Source organism: Xyrauchen texanus, chromosome 13 (genome assembly GCF_025860055.1).
Source record: "Xyrauchen texanus isolate HMW12.3.18 chromosome 13, RBS_HiC_50CHRs, whole genome shotgun sequence".
NCBI lineage: Eukaryota > Metazoa > Chordata > Actinopteri > Cypriniformes > Catostomidae > Xyrauchen > Xyrauchen texanus.
The window spans coordinates 44,120,701-44,138,873 of record NC_068288.1 but is presented as its reverse complement, the minus strand read 5'-3'; the positions used below and the strand labels follow the sequence as shown (position 1 = coordinate 44,138,873).

The following is an 18,173-nucleotide window of genomic DNA, read 5'->3' as shown; positions in this document are numbered from 1 at the left end:
GTGTTTAGTTCATGAAACCTAATGCTTTAGCTAATGTCAACAAATACAGCCTTATTGTTTAGAGTTACCAAGTTTATGTAAATATGTAAATATTTATATTCGTATTATTGAGCATTCGTCAAAAACCTTCCTCTTACCTTTTTAAGATAACTTTGAATGTTCTTGTCCAACCACAGATTGTGAAGGAGAGCTCCGGAGGCAGTGCTGGCTTTTGGCAGGGTACTAATGCATTACAATAAATTACAAAGTTACGTATTGAAATGATATGACATAATATAATATTACGTGTTACTGTATTTATATACATAATAGTTCATGAATGTAATATTCATTATTTTCAAAATTTGAGAAATCTTTTACTCTAATTCACATGTCAAGAATAAATGTTTTTGCTTATAAACAAACACAAGCGGTCGTAAAGACTCACTGATTGAGACTCATGCTGTTGAGAGAGTTGATCAAGCTGTTGTTCAGTAGACTCTTGCCCATCTCAGGATCGATCTTCAGCAGGGTGTTAGCGCTGTGAAGAGCTTTTGCCATGGTGCTGTCGTATTCGGGTGAGGAATCGCCCCGAGTCAGCCCTGAATTCAGGAAGCCGACCAGCTGCGGTAAAGTTTGACGAGCTTAACGACAAAACAAAATGTTTGTCAGAACAATCGCAGGACTAGACGCATCACAAAACATCACGTTAAATTAGTCACAAACAGGGCTGCACAACTAATCAAATACATTTTCGAGATTACAATTACAGCTGCCACAATTAACTAATCATTAAAAGTGGCAATTATAGCAGTCCATTGGTTTACCCATGTTGCATTAAAATGATCCATAATAATTGAAATAATTGACAATTACGATTTTGTCATAATCGTACAGCCCTAGTCACACATACATAAACATCAAAAACATGTGAATATATAAATGTGTGAAACGGTCGTATTCGTCAAAACGAAATCCAACCACAACTATGTAACTTTATTAAAAAAAATTATAATTATACCAATCACGTTAACCACATGGATCAAAATAATCATGAGAAAAGAGTTTACACAATACTTAGTGGAACTGGGCACCACTGAACAAATCAATCACACTTAGAGACTAAAACAAATGGCGCAATACATGATCACAAGTTCAAACGCAAAGAAAATTTCCATCATCACGATTGATGACAGAATTATCATTTTCGGGTGAACTATTCCTGTAAGTGTCGAAATACTGTACGTGCAGAATACCAAAACAGTACCGCTTCACAGACCTACAGCCATGAAGTGACACCTTAAAGCAACAATAACACAATGTTCAAGTTTACTGGAATGATGCTGGATGAAAGCTTACCCATGTTTTTATTTGTTTGTGGAGATCTGGACAGGTTTCCGAGCAGAGCGATTGCACTGTTCTGTAGCGCGGGATTGGACGACTGCAGCAATGGACTGATGTACTTCAGACCATTCAGCTTCTGCACGACTGTATGACTCAAAACATTTGATACCTAAAGACACAATACATTGTGATTTTATAATGCTTCATAAAATCTTTAACCAAAGAGGTGATTAAAAATATACACTTTCCCTCAAAATCTTGATGTTGAAATCGTTCAAGGTCATGTTATTTGTCAACTACCTACAAGCATTATAAACAGTACTGTATACAACCACCACACTGAGTCCAGCCCATTAACTAGTGCATGCTAAAAACAAATGGAGGGATTGCTGTCTTACTATGCTGTCATTGGCTGTGAGGTTCTGCAGCGCTCCACAGCTAGCCTCAAGCGTAGCATCTTTCTCACTGGAGCTCAACAGATTCAGGTACATCTGCAGAGCTTTAGAGTGGAAGAGCCAGCCAGAACCTTTAGGATTATTCTCCTCCATCACAGGATAATCAAAGCGGCTCTGTAAAACATACAAAAACACATACCCATGAATAACAACACTTACTAAAAAGCACCATGGTACTGCCACTCACTCAGAACAACCCGGATTCAAACTCACGACTCCTGGGGCAGTAGTCAGCATCTTTACTCGCTGAGCTACCCAGGACCCCTGTAGTATTGTTATTATAATTCAGGTGTAATGCAGCGATTGACAAACCTCCTGTTGAATCTTTTGGCTCTGAGAGCTGAAGCAGCCAATCGGACCAGCATCTGATGGACTTGAACTTTTGCGGGCGTAACTGGCGAGGGCGTTGATTTTAGTGAAGAGAGTTGGCATCTCTGACTCCAGCTGGTAGGTGAGGTTATGAATAATGCACATGCAGTTCTCCAAAGACTAAGAATAAAAAGATTACAGAATAAATCATGAACAATAGATACATTGTTAGTTGACATGACATGAGAGATATATATATGAAAACAAAGAAATCACTAGCAGCTTCAGACTTTTGGACCCACCTGTATATATACATTTTAATAAAATAGTTATTTATGTTATTTATCAACTACCCAAATATCAATTAAGAATGAGTAATGCACTGTTTATATATATATATATATATATATATATATATATATATATATATATATATATATATATATATATATATATATATAGGCGTTTCCATCAGAATAAATTCTATTGTTATAAACAGTATCTCACAAAAGTGAGTACACCCCTCACATTTCTGTAAATATTTGATTATATCTTTTCATGTGACAACACTGAAGAAATGACACTCTGTACAGTGTAAAGTAGTGAGTGTACAGCTTGTATAACAGTGTCAATTTGCTGTCCCCTCAAAATAACTCAACACACAGCCATTCATGTCTAAACCGCTGGCAACAAAAGTGAGTACACCCCTAAGTGAAAATGTACAAATTGGGCCCAATTAGCCATTTTCCCTCTCCGGTGTCATGTTACTCATTATTGTTACAAGGTCTCATTTCTGAATGGGGAGCAGGTGTGTTAAATTTGGTGTCATCAATCTCACACTCCCTCATACTGGTCACTGGAAGTTCAACATGGCACCTCATGGCAAAGAACTTTCTGAGGATCTAAAAAAATAATTGTTGCTCTACATAAAGATGGCCTAGGCTATAAGAAGATTGCCAAGACCCTGACACTGAGCTGCAGCACGGTGGCCAAGACCATACAGCGATTTAACAGGACAGGTTCCGCTCAAAACAGGCCTTGCACAGAGTGCACGTGCTCAGCGTCATATCCAGAGGTTGTCTTTGGGAAATAGACGTATGAGTGCTGCCAGCATTGCTGCAGAGGTCGAAGTGGTGGGGGGTCAGTCTGTCAGTGCTCAGACCATACGCCGCACACTGCATCAAATTGGTCTGCATGGCTCAGAAGGAAACCACTTCTAAAGATGATGAACAAGAAAGCCAGCAAACAGTTTGCTGAAGACAAGCAGACTAAGGACATGGATTACTGGAACCATGTTCTGTGGTCTGATGCGACCAATATAAACTTACTTGGTTCAGATGGTGTCAAGTGTGTGTGGCGGAAACCAGGTGAGGAGTACAAAGACAAGTGTGTCTTGCCTACAGTCAAGCATGGTGGTGGGAGTGTCATGGTCTGGGGCTGCATGAGTGCTGCCAGCACTGGGAAGGTACAGTTCATTGAGGGAACCATGAATGCCAACATGTACTGTGACATACTGAAGCAGAGCATGATCCCCTCCCTTCAGAGACTGGGCCACAGGGCAGTATTCCAGCATGATAACGACCCCAAACACACCTCCAAGACGACCACTGCCTTGCTAAAGAAGCTGGGAGTGAAGGTGATGGACTGGCCAAGCATGTCTCCAGACCTAGACCCTATTGAGCATCTGTGGGGCATCCTCAAACGGAAGGTGGAGCAGCACAAGGTCTCTAACATCCACCAGCTCCATGATGTCATCATGGAGGAGTGGAAGAGGACTCCAGTGGTAACCTGTGAAGCTCTGGTGAACTCCATGCCCAAGAGGGTTAAAGCAGTGCTGGAAATTGGGCTTTGGGCCCAATTTGGACATTTTCACTTAGGGGGTGTACTCACTTTTGTTGCCAGCGGTTTAGACGTTAATGGCTGTGTGTTGAGTTATTTTGAGGGGAAATCAAATTGACACTGTTATACAAGCTGTACACTCACTACTTTACACGGTACAGAGTGTCATTTCTTCAGTGTTGTCACATGAAAAGATATAATCAAATATTTACAAAAATGTGAGGGGGTGTACTCACTTTTGTGAGATACTGTATATAACAATAGAATTTATTCTGATGGAAACGCCTAGTGCTCATACTTTCCTTGAGGGAGTTTTAACGTTCAAGCATAACCAGATAATAACTTGATAAAGACAACATTAAATCATAAATGCCATGCCAACATTCTCCACCCAGACTATAAAGGAGCAGAAAATATTTTGAAGAATAACTTTTAGTCTTAACTAACGGATTATTATGCAAGATCTGAATTATTGTTACAGTAGTGGATGAGAAAAACACGTTTACCTGGTCATTTGATGTGCCTTCATCAACACAATTGTTCATGTAGACCATGAGTGAGTCGATAAGACCTTTACAGCTGCGCATGGCTTGCCGGTTGGCCAGTTTGGATGCACTCAGGTTTCTGTCGACAAATGAGAAACTGACAATAAGATCACGTCTGTTGGTTTGTTTGACAAACAAACACTGACTGAGACTCACATTCTGCCTGACGTCTCCTTTGTGCTCCACGGAAGAAAATAAGTCATAAGTGTTTGGAACAACATGAGGGTTATTAAATTATAGAATTTTTATTTTTAGATTAACTATCCCTGTAAGGACACATATCCATTCTGTGCTCTGCACAATTTACGGCGCTATGATGCAATATAAATACACATTAGGTATGTCAATATAAGCCTAACTAAAACATTTGAACAGCTTTCATTTCCTACTGATGAATTAACTTTAATAAAAAGGAGACTCAAATATGCCGCATTACTTTAATTGTTGGAGCCAGGATTTATGTTTGCCTATTCATGTATCACATTTTCATTCACATACACTATCTGTCAAAAGTCTGAAAACACTAACTCATTCTTTGTTATTACTATTTATCTACATTTCTTTCATTAACATTTTATGCATTTTAAACAGTTACAAATTAGTTCCAATGTATATTTTCAGGATAGACCAAAATCTCCAAAACGTGCGGTAAAAATAATGTATATTATAACATATATTTCTAATCAGCAATAAAATTAATATACAATCTGGTCCAATTTTCCCATTTCAAAATATGTATATGGGTGTTCCTTCAATTTCAAGCACGTTTAGAACTTCTAAACGTTCGCAGATTCTGTACAAAGTGACGTCACTTTGTACAGGCCCCGCCCACGACTGTTGATGGACACTGCTGACGGACATGTTTGTTTGTGTGTGTTGTTTCATTATAGCGCATAGCGAACGTTGCAACAGTATTTGTGTGTGCGTGTTGCTCATCCATCGTTGCAAAACTGCTGACAAAACTCTACAACAAATAAATAAATGTATCAAATAAACATTCGGAAACTTCCTGATTCATTCTAAAAGGTGTTACTTCTGACAGAGTCTCTCCCTCATCAGTGTCTGACTCCGGTTTACACATATCCGGCTGAACATCACTATTTTCACTGTTAAGTCATATTGATTATGATGTCTAGTTGTCAAGAGATGTCAAACTCCGCCCTATTCTGGATATGGGGTGGGGAGCACCAGCTCATTTGCATTTAAAGACACACACAAACACACAATAACAGCTAGTTTTTATTCCCATCCAACAATTGGCATTTTCAAAGATTTAAATTACATGTTGTGAAAAGGGGCATAATAGGTGCCTTTTAAAATTAATTTAGTTTTAATGTGACCTTCATATTAAAAAAGAAACAAAGTTAAAATGTGTTCCTTTAAACCACGGCCGTTTCTAGCTAAGCAGCCGCTTAGTGCCTCCGAGCCACCAGCAAGGTTTTTTATATTTTTATTTTATAAAAAATATACTGAAAGTTGCGAGTAAGACTCAGGCATCTGTTCTGGCTCAACTATACAGGAATAGGGGGGCCCCCTTGTGGCCAGCGAGGGAAGAGAAAATGTAATGATTGCGAAGTAGGATTTCGCTTAGGGCCCCCCCATGCTCAGAAACGGCCCTGCTTTTAACAAAAATCAACACATGGGTCATGAACTTGCCCAAACACCCATAAGCCACTCAGAACCGTATTTACTTATAATGATGTAACTAGCCCTTACCGTAGGCATGCTGTGGCATTGCAGAAGACCTCTGGTGCCACGCTTGTGTTGGGATTGTTGTCTGTACTGGCTGAAAAAGGCTCAATAACCTTCTCTGTGAGCACTGGCAGAGCCGTGCGGAGCAGATCAGGTTTAAGACTGTCTGCGGAGGACAGATTCCACAGGAGACCTGGCAAAGAATAAAACCACAGAAGAACCGAAATAGTTCAGTTTGATAAGAGCACTTTCACAGAACACCTGTGATGAAAGATTCGATTTTTAAATGGAAAAACTAGCGCCAAATTAATCCCTGCAGTTAGTCCAATTTTACATAAAAAGGACTATTTGCCCTCAAAAGGATGCCAATGAGTTCATTTAAATATGCATGGCGCAGAACTACAGTATATCAGCAAAGAAAGCACCTGCACTGCAAAAAATAACACTCTTAATTTGGTATTTTTGTGTGGTTTTCTAGTTAAAAAATACCTAAATGCCCATAAAACACATTTAATTGAGAAACAAGACTGAATTAGATATTAAAAATTGCTTTTAACAAATATATGACATTTGGTTTTCTTACCCCATTGGCAAAATGCCCATTATTGACAGTAAACTTGCATATGTCTAGCTGACATTAGTTAGTGCATTAGGTATCATGAACTAACATTGAACAATATACTGTATGTTTATAGCATTTATTAATCATAGTTATGACATGTGCCATCAAATTCTTTCTCGCTTGACCCCCATGGTCTTGTCTTGTGTCTTGTCATCAGTGCTTCTGAGTGACATTTATATGATGCAAAATGGGACATTTAACCTGTCAAGTGTTTCTGTGTCTCAGAGTTGGTGTTTCCGAGCAGCTGGACGGCCTGCGTGATTCCTCCGCAGCGCTGAACTTCCTCTTTATTAGGTTGGTTTTTGAACACCACATTACGAAGAGCAGCAGCCACCGTCTCCTGGATCTGTAGATTGGGGCTGTTCAACAGGTTAACCAGTTGAGGAATGCCCTTCAGGGTCAGCACCTGTTAAACCGGACAGAGATAACATGGTATTATGTCTAAAGAAACAGTATTAACTTGGTACAAGTCTAAAAAACTTGACACTTACAAAAAAACTTCCGTGGTACAAGCATTTTTTTGACATGGACCATGGTTATATGATGGTATTCCCATCACCTCCTTGATAGTTCTGAATGATTACCATTCAAATATCATAGCATTTACATGGAACTCTAAAGAAAACCATGGTATTACTATGGTCCATTTTTTTTAAAACATAGTTATACCATGGTGCTTCATAGTACTTTGTTACTGACAGTACAGGCTTAATTCTGAATCCACACCTCTTGCTTGGCCTTGTCATCAGTGAAGGTGGTGTGCTGGATGTAGGCGGCGCCACACAGCTGATACTTCTCATCTGGACAGTACAGATACTCCACTGCCTCCTTCATTGTCAAATCAGCCAACAGCTTCTCTGTGTTCATCCTGAGGACAAATGAGTGCGATACCAGTTAGCAGAACTTAAATGATAAACACATTATATCAGCTACAACTGATACGTGTGTTACAGTACAAACAAATACTAATGCTAACAACTAAAACAAAACCTACAAATAAAAATAAAAACTTGAAAAACTAACCCTAATACTAACAACCACAACTAATATTGACAGTGAGCAAAAACAATACTAACATTGACAAAATAACACTACTCTACAACTAACACTAGTACTAGCGCCAACTCTCATACTAGCTTACTAACCAACTAACTTACTAAAATATTACTAACTTACTAACTAAATTCATTAATTATTAACTAATTGCTAACTAACTAACACTAATAGAACTACAAACTGTATAAAAATACTAATCCTAACAGTAAAAATAACACTAACTCTAAAACTAACCCTAGTATTAACACCAGCTGTAATATTGACAAAGTGATTAACTAACTAAAAGTATAAATAATATTAACACCAACTGTAACACTAACAACTAAAACAAATTATTTCAGTAAAAAATGTGTTACACTAACACCAACTCTATACTAATCAACAAAACTAATAGTTACAACATTAAAGAAATTAATACAAACACTAAGTTCTAACAACTAATACTAATCCTAGAACGAGCACTGACTCTAATACTAACTAACTTACTAACTTGTTAACTAATTAACCAACCAACTAACCAGCCAACTAACTAAATCTAATAACTTATTTACTAACTAAAACTAACAGAACTATAACCATTATAAAAAATACTAATACTTACCCCAATTAACACTAATGATAAAAAATAACACCACCATTAATACTAACATTAGTCCAAACACCAACTCTAATACTAACATTAGTCCAAACACCAACTCTAATACTAACATTAGTCCAAACACCAACTCTAATACTAACATTAGTCCAAACACCAACTCTAATACTAACATTAGTCCAAACACCAACACTAATACTAACATTAGTCCAAACACCAACTCTAATACTAACATTAGTCTAAACACCAACTCTAATACTAACATTAGTCCAAACACCAACTCTAATACTAACATTAGTCCAAACACCAACTCTAATACTAACATTAGTCCAAACACCAACTCTAATACTAACATTAGTACAAACACCAACTCTAACACTAACATTAGTCCAAACACCAACTCTAACACTAACATTAGTCCAAACACCAACTCTAATACTAACATTAGTCCAAACACCAACACTAATACTAACATTAGTCCAAACACCAACTCTAATACTAACATTAGTCTAAACACCAACTCTAATACTAACATTAGTCCAAACACCAACTCTAATACTAACATTAGTCCAAACACCAACACTAATACTAACATTAGTCCAAACACCAACACTAATACTAACATTAGTCCAAACACCAACTCTAATACTAACATTAGTCTAAACACCAACTCTAATAATAACATTAGTCCAAACACCAACTCTAATACTAACATTAGTCCTAACACCAACTCTAACACTAACATTAGTCCTAACACCAACTCTAACATTAGTCCAAACACCAACACTAACACTAACATTAGTCCAAACACCAACTCTAACACTAACATTAGTCCTAACACCAACTCTAACACTAACATTAGTCCTAACACCAACTCTAACACTAACATTAGTCCAAACACCAACTCTAATACTAACATTAGTCCAAACACCAACTCTAATACTAACATTAGTCCAAACACCAACTCTAATACTAACATTAGTCCAAACACCAACTCTAACACTAACATTAGTCCAAACACCAACACTAATACTAACATTAGTCCAAACACCAACTCTAATACTAACATTAGTCCAAACACCAACACTAATACTAACATTAGTCCAAACACCAACTCTAACACTAACATTAGTCCTAACACCAACTCTAATACTAACATTAGTCCAAACACCAACTCTAATACTAACATTAGTCCAAACACCAACACTAATACTAACATTAGTCCTAACACCAACTCTAATACTAACATTAGTCCAAACACCAACACTAATACTAACATTAGTCCAAACACCAACTCTAACACTAACATTAGTCCAAACACCAACTCTAATACTAACATTAGTCCAAACACCAACTCTAACACTAACATTAGTCCAAACACCAACTCTAACACTAACATTAGTCCAAACACCAACTCTAATACTAACATTAGTCCTAACACCAACTCTAATACTAACATTAGTCCAAACACCAACTCTAATACTAACATTAGTACTAACATCAACTCTAATACTAACATTAGTCCTAACACCAACTCTAATACTAACATTAGTCCAAACACCAACTCTAACACTAACATTAGTCCAAACACCAACTCTAACACTAACATTAGTCCAAACACCAACTCTAACACTAACATTAGTCCAAACACCAACTCTAACACTAACATTAGTCCAAACACCAACTCTAATACTAACATTAGTACTAACATCAACACTAATACTAACATTAGTCCAAACACCAACACTAATACTAACATTAGTCCAAACACCAACTCTAACACTAACATTAGTCCAAACACCAACTCTAATACTAACATTAGTCCAAACACCAACTCTAACACTAATATTAGTCCTAACACCAACTCTAATACTAACATTAGTCCAAACACCAACTCTAATACTAACATTAGTCCTAACACCAACTCTAATACTAACATTAGTCCAAACACCAACTCTAATACTAACATTAGTACTAACATCAACTCTAATACTAACATTAGTCCAAACACCAACTCTAATACTAACATTAGTCCAAACACCAACTCTAACACTAACATTAGTCCTAACACCAACTCTAATACTAACATTAGTCCAAACACCAACTCTAACACTAACATTAGTCCAAACACCAACTCTAATACTAACATTAGTCCTAACACCAACTCTAACACTAACATTAGACCAAACACCAACTCTAATACTAACATTAGTCCAAACACCAACTCTAACACTAACATTAGACCAAACACCAACTCTAATACTAACATTAGTCCAAACACCAACTCTAATACTAACATTAGTCCTAACACCAACTCTAACACTAACATTAGACCAAACACCAACTCTAATACTAACATTAGTCCAAACACCAACTCTAATACTAACATTAGTCCTAACACCAACTCTAACACTAACATTAGACCAAACACCAACTCTAATACTAACATTAGTCCAAACACCAACTCTAATACTAACATTAGTCCTAACACCAACTCTAACACTAACATTAGTCCAAACACCAACTCTAATACTAACATTAGTCCAAACACCAACTCTAACACTAACATTAGTCCAAACACCAACTCTAATACTAACATTAGTCCAAACACCAACTCTAATACTAACATTAGTCCAAACACCAACTCTAATACTAACATTAGTCCTAACACCAACTCTAACACTAACATTAGTCCAAACACCAACTCTAACACTAACATTAGTCCAAACACCAACTCTAATACTAACATTAGTCCAAACACCAACTCTAATACTAACATTAGTCCAAACACCAACTCTAATACTAACATTAGTCCTAACACCAACTCTAATACTAACATTAGTCCTAACACCAACTCTAACACTAACATTAGTCCAAACACCAACTCTAACACTAACATTAGTCCAAACACCAACTCTAACACTAACATTAGTCCAAACACCAACTCTAATACTAACATTAGTCCTAACACCAACTCTAATACTAACATTAGTCCAAACACCAACTCTAATACTAACATTAGTCCTAACATCAACTCTAATACTAACATTAGTCCAAACACCAACTCTAATACTAACATTAGTCCAAACACCAACTCTAACACTAACATTAGTCCTAACACCAACTCTAATACTAACATTAGTCCAAACACCAACTCTAACACTAACATTAGTCCAAACACCAACACTAACACTAACATTAGTCCTAACACCAACTCTAACACTAACATTAGTCCAAACACCAACACTAATACTAACATTAGTCCTAACACCAACTCTAATACTAACATTAGTCCTAACACCAACTCTAATACTAACATTAGTCCAAACACCAACTCTAATACTAACATTAGTCCAAACACCAACTCTAATACTAACATGAGTCCTAACACCAACTCTAATACTAACATTAGTCCAAACACCAACACTAACACTAACATTAGTCCAAACACCAACTCTAACACTAATACCAATATACTAATATATATACCATACAATATACCAATAACTAGTTCTAACAAACACCAACTCGAACTCTAACAAATTAAATTAATACCAACAGTAAAAAGTTGTAACACTCACGCCAACTCTAATACTAATACAAAAACCAAAATAAATATTAACAGTATAATATTAACACAAACTTTGAGACAAATACTAGTACAGACTAACTAACTAGCAAAGAGTAAAGACTCTAATACCAAGAAAAAATATTACTAACACTAACTGTAATACTACAGTAACAGTAAAAATAGAATACAACCACTTCAACAAAAATATTAATCACTAACACTAATATAAAAATACTACTTCTGCTACTAATAATAATGAATATAAATTATAAAAAGTATGGAGAAGCTTTCTTTTAAGTAGATGCTCAAAGTGCTTAGCAAATAAGACGAGAAGTTGAATTGAACTTCATTATGCAATAACTGGAAAAGTGTAAGGTTGGTTTGACTCACCCAGAGACATTGGCTTGTCCAAACTTGGCCATTGACATCTTGTAGTCTCCATTGGACTGTGTGGAAGAGTGTCGTCTGCTGAACACCTGATTACTGTTAGCAATCCTCGTAGAAGTGCCATTACCAAAAGATTGATTAGTGCTGTTCAGTACAGGCTGACTGAACATCCTCTCCACCCTGTGTATGGTCTGTCTGCTGGCTTGGCCTTGTTGGGTGGGGCTGCCATTTGTTATGGTTTGGAAGCCCAGGTCAGGAGCACTGCGGGTGGCTTTGGAGCCATACAGTTGACTGCTGGGTCTGGGCTGGGTAGGGAGGGTGTTTGTAGGGCCGTAGTATGACTGATCGTTCCTGCTCAGGGTGCTTGCAGATCTTTGAGTGGTGGCATTTCGGGAGTTTATGGACTTTTGAACAAAGCTCTGCCGCTGCTTAGCCTGGACATAGAAACAGTGATAGGAATTAGATTTATAGTAGCTCAGTCCCTCTTTACTATATACTCAATGGCCTATATGCTCAAAATGAAGAATCTTTTTAAATATCCATGCTGGTAAAACAAATGGTATAATTCTGCATCATCTTTGGTCACTACATAATTCCCATACTTCCATTTGTGCTTTTTCATAGCTTTGACGACTTAACTATTATTGGAAAATGTGGGAAATAGTAACAATAAAGGAGTAGGTGTTTCCAAATTTCCATACAGTTTTTACAGGACGTTAAACTAGGGTTTTAAGCACTAAGACAGCTTGATGTAAAACATAAGGTGACAATGCACACAGCATTATATGCTCCACTGAAGCCAAACATGCCATTTAACAGCACAGACGGCATTAAGTTCCAGCAGATACACCCTAATGTAAAGAAGGGTTAGCACAAGCCCAGAAGCCAGGCAAGTTTGATAATCCGACACTAGGATGAGTCATAAAAAGTGAAGGTGAGGAGTGGTTTGGTTTCATTTAGTTTTGTTTTTTTGTAAAGAAAAGAAGAAAAAATGAACTGGGTTTGTCAGTGGCTGAAGCATAAACAAGTAGCGTGCTGTCAAATTATGTGATTTTAAGAACATGCTGTGAATAGTGTAGATTATTAGTACAATGTAAAATCATGTACAGATGGTCTTCGCTTTTCTTTCATTGACATGAAATCTTACGTTGATGAATTGTGCCATTTATTTCTTTGTCCTGTTGTTTTTGCTTAAAAAATACATTTTAAATTTTCAGTGGTTACTTGTCACAAGCTAAAGATCATTTGACACATCACAACATTTGATTGTTATCTGAATAGATGACTCGAAGTGTTAAACCAAGCGAAGAAAGACAAATATGTTTTAAATGTGGGGAAAAAAACAGTAACTTGCAATGCTTTGATTAAACTCCTCAGTTCTGCATTAAAGGAATATTATGGGTTAAATACAAGTTAATCTTAACCAACAGCATTTGTGGCATAATATTGATCACCACAAAAATATGTTTAGACTCGTCCCTCCTTTTATTTAAAAAAAGCTAAAATCTTGGTTACAGTGAGGCATTTACAATGGGGGGGGGGGGTCAATTTCTTCAAAAGTTTCAAAAGTATAGCCACGAGACGTAAACAATATGCACGTAAACATGATTTTAGTGTGATAAAATCACTTACTAATCTTTTCTGTGTAAAGTTACAGCCAATATTACAACATGGTTGCAATGACTATGTAATGTCAACAAACCCTAAACCCTTAAAATGACAATTTAAACAACTTTGCAGCTCAAATAATACGCCATTTTTAACAGAGGAATTAATGTCACATTCCTGCCTTTAAACCTTCCAAGAATTGGCCCCATTCACTTCCATTATAAGTGCTTCTCTGTAATGAGAATTTCGACTTTTTTTAAGGAGAGACGAGTCAAAATAATTTTTATGGTAATCAATATTATGCCACAAATGCTGTCGATTGAGCTTAACTTGTATTGAACCCAGTATATTCCTTTAATAAATGACTAAGCGGCACGTTATAAGCTGTTAACATAAAAGCATAATACAGTATTGGAACACACACATGATCGATTAAGAAACATTTTGATGATGTTTACCCCGTTTGACATGGTTCCTCCTCGGTCTCCTCTGTTGAATGAAGATCCACTGAGAGCCATATTAGGAGAGAACTTGAAGTCATAAAACACACAGTCACTTTCTGGGCCTGCAATTAAAGAAAAGGCGTTTTAACAATTACAAGGTAGCACCAAAATGCTCATAAAAAGTGAATGAAGACATGTATTTTAATTGCTAATAAATCCTTATAATGCTTTACGTAAATTATAGCAAGGTAAGCGAGGTTTCACTTTGACAGAATTCATCATTGTAATTGCTGCTCACACTGTAAACATGTCAGTTAACCTACTTTATGTGTAACATACTAACTTATTTTATTTAAGTCAGAAATATTAACATCTGACAGCATCAGGTTACACCAAAGAAAGTCATTTTTAAGGTTAGATCAGGTATTGTAATAACAGCACATGTTAACACTGTAACATGTTAATAATAACATGTTATTTACAATTTATAGATAATAGCTATATATATATAATATGTCATATCTAGATCTACAATGAAGCATTTACTGGCAGCTTTTGTATTATTTGGTGTTAGAAGTTTGTTTTCATTCTCCTGGGACAAAATCAAGAGATGTGATTTTTAACTCCCATACACAAATGTGGGACCAGTTAGCAAATTTTGAGGAGCTGTTTTCCTAGAGGTTATTCACAGTGAGTGACCATCAGGTAAAAAAGGATCAAGACAAGGTAGGGGCGGAACTAGGTGGTGGCCGTGGACCAAATCTTGGCCACCCCAATCGCAATTGCCGTTTTGGCCATTTGTTGTCTTGGGCACAATTTAGTTAGTCTTTCTACACCAACAACCACCATCCAACACCCCAGGACCATGAACAACACCCCCTGTGAAAAACTCCTAGTTCTGCCCCTGAGACAAGGCCCATTTTGGAAATTGCAATGATAACATGGAAAGTTGTGTGTGGTTAAGGAAATCTAAAATACTTAAATGCAGATCTTTTAAATTTGTCCAAATGATCCGAACTATAATATTACCATAATTATTATGTTATATACCATTGGTACATGAAAAGAAAGCATGTATGGTAGTATGGTAAGGTACATGGTAAGTGAAATGTTTAATATTTAAACTTAGAAAGTATCACAATCTTGCCAAAAAAAAAAAAAAAAAAAAAATGTATATAAGCCAATTTTTACGCATATCAATTTCATAACACGTTACTTACCAAATGTAATGCTTAAAAAAATTAAGCAAATAAAACTTTAAATATATATAGTTTTAGGTTTTAATATTTGCTTTGTCATTTTATTTAAAGATTCTGCTACTCAATCCAATTTGATGGTATTTTGATTTTATTATTATTATTAATATTATTATTATTATTTGTGAAATTATAGCCTAGCATCGAACAAAAAAAAAAAAAAAAAACAACGGTAGTGCACATTCTTCCGTTTCCAAATAACTGTTAAATGTGTTTGTTTGTGATTTAACTTCCTGGCGAATTTTTTTTTTTTAAATAAACTCACTGTTAGGTGAAGTCAATCCAGACACACTTTTATTGCCGTATTTGGATTTGCTCCTCTTGATGGTGTGAACCTGCTCCAGAACTCTCTGTTGCGCAGATCTGAGCTCGCGATCCGACGGCAGCGCGAGCGACGTGTCCTCCGTGTCATTGAACGACAGCGCAGATTTTAAAGGTTCGGGCATCATTCTGCTCCACACAACAGCTTTTGTTTCCGTTCCAGAGACAGGCGAGGTCCAATTCGTAAAGTCCCAACTATCTGCCGCGTTAAGCTGCAGTGTGCTAATGAGGGGATTGACTCACAAGTATATCCACCTGAACCCGCCCTGATTCACGCCCATACGACGCCCAACAGGTAAGCGAAACTCAATTCATCACCAGAGCCAAGTTCTTCTGCTCTCAGACAACGATAAAACATAATTACACGTTATTATTAATTACACTTTCATGATATAACGATGGAGTGGTGGTGGCGTCAGAAGGTCGCTGGTTCGATCCCAACAGCCGCCACCACCACCATTGTGTCCTTGAGCAAGGCACGTAACTCCAGGTTGCTCCGGGGGGATTGTCCCTGTAATAAGTGCACTGTAAGTCACTTTGGATAAAAGCGTCTGCCAAATGCATAAATGTAAATGTAAATAACGAAGTGTGCCAGTGTGATCGGGTTCAATATGGATAGCAGAGATGTTGCACAAGTGTCTTGATCTTAAAAGAATGCATGAAATGCAAATAATTTATGGGTAGAAAATAAAGTAGTCAACATGAGTATGCAGTAGGGGCTTTTTAGGAAACGAATTTAAGGGGTTAACAATATAGGGTACAAGGGGGCTGCTAAAGGCACACCTTAACATAGGCCTACAGTGTGTGTGTATATATATATATGTGTGTGTGTGTGTGTGTATGTTTGTGTGTGTGGCTAACAAAAAGGTGGCAAAGCGTTTATTGTGATATCATGTGGATGTAGGAGCATCAGTTAGCAAAAAATGTTCAACTTATGAAATATATTTGAGACAATGAGAAATTAAGATTGTCCTAATGCAGATCAGAGTGTATTTAGCACTGCCACTTTTATTTAAATCCAGGGTGTGCTGAGTGACTCCAGCCAGGTCTCCTAAGCAAACAAATTGGCCCGGTTGCTAGGGAGGGTAGAGTCACATGGGGTAACCTCCTTGTGGTCATGATTAGTGGTTCTCGCTCACATGATAAGTTGTGCGTAGATCGCGGAGAGTAGCATGAGCCTCCACATGCTGCGAGTCTCCGCGGCGTCATGCATGCACAACGAGCCATGTGATAAGATGCGCGGATTGACGGTCTCAGAAGTGGAAGCAACTGAGACTTGTCCTCCGCTACCCGGATTGAGGTGAGTAACCGCGACACCACAAGGACCTACTAAGTAGTGGGAATTCCAAATGGTTGGAATGGGGATTAAAAAAAAGAATAATAATAATAATTATTATTAAAAAATATGAATGGGATAAATTGGAACACCCAACCAAGGATCTCTAAGTGCCCAATGGTCAGTGGATGTATATAGGAAGTTCCGCCTTAGAGGTAAAAGTGCCAATCACCTTTTAGATACAGACATCGCCTGTCAATCAACTCGCTAACACGCATGCGCATTAGCAACACAAGCTTGCATATTTTAATGTAATATGAGGTACATTTCTGATTCCAATATTATACAATTTTGTTGCTGATTTGAAATATGTCCTTTGATCGTAAACTTGACCAACCGTTTGAGATTTCAGTCCTTCCCTATTCAAGTAGATAGGAGCTGCACTAGCATGCGCCTCCGAGAGCATTCCAAAGATGGCCGACAGTGGCCTGACTTGCTAGAAAGACTTTGTGCTTATTCAAAATAACTACTTCAAAAAAGGGTGCACCATTTTCCGTGGGGCCTTTTGCCACATTGTACCCTATGTGTTGCCGCTGTTGTTAAATAGTTTTTCCTATGTGAACATGAATGTCATGGATGTCTTTGAATTTTAGGCCCATCTCACTGTGTTTTGGGGAAGCACAAAAAAAACAAAAAAACGTTCAACAACCAAAACTGTTACTAGGTTACTACTATTAATGCAATAAGTTAACAAATAATAAATTAACACGTACATGTTGAGAATGTCGAGTTGCTTGTATGTTCCGATGGGGAATGAGTCATGCATCCAAGTTTAATATGTTTGTTCAAAGCCCTAATCAAGAGTATGAGCAATA

At 37.1% G+C, this 18,173-nt stretch overlaps 1 protein-coding gene across 1 annotated transcript in view; it reads right to left on the bottom strand.

The window, feature by feature from the left end:
• pkp1b (plakophilin 1b) overlaps nt 1–16,255 on the bottom strand; it is a 24,873-nt gene extending 8,618 nt beyond the window's left edge. The window contains exons 1-12 of the mRNA XM_052141613.1: nt 15,967–16,255; nt 14,461–14,567; nt 12,398–12,828; nt 7,512–7,653; nt 6,987–7,191; nt 6,188–6,356; nt 4,433–4,550; nt 2,091–2,267; nt 1,722–1,892; nt 1,339–1,492; nt 428–623; nt 138–222 (exon numbers count right to left, since the gene is read on the bottom strand). Coding sequence (XP_051997573.1) covers nt 138–222; nt 428–623; nt 1,339–1,492; nt 1,722–1,892; nt 2,091–2,267; nt 4,433–4,550; nt 6,188–6,356; nt 6,987–7,191; nt 7,512–7,653; nt 12,398–12,828; nt 14,461–14,567; nt 15,967–16,150 — 2,139 coding nt within the window. The 5' untranslated portion in view covers nt 16,151–16,255. The remainder of the gene's footprint in view (nt 1–137; nt 223–427; nt 624–1,338; nt 1,493–1,721; nt 1,893–2,090; nt 2,268–4,432; nt 4,551–6,187; nt 6,357–6,986; nt 7,192–7,511; nt 7,654–12,397; nt 12,829–14,460; nt 14,568–15,966) is intronic.
• Nucleotides 16,256–18,173: the final 1,918 nt, after the last annotated feature.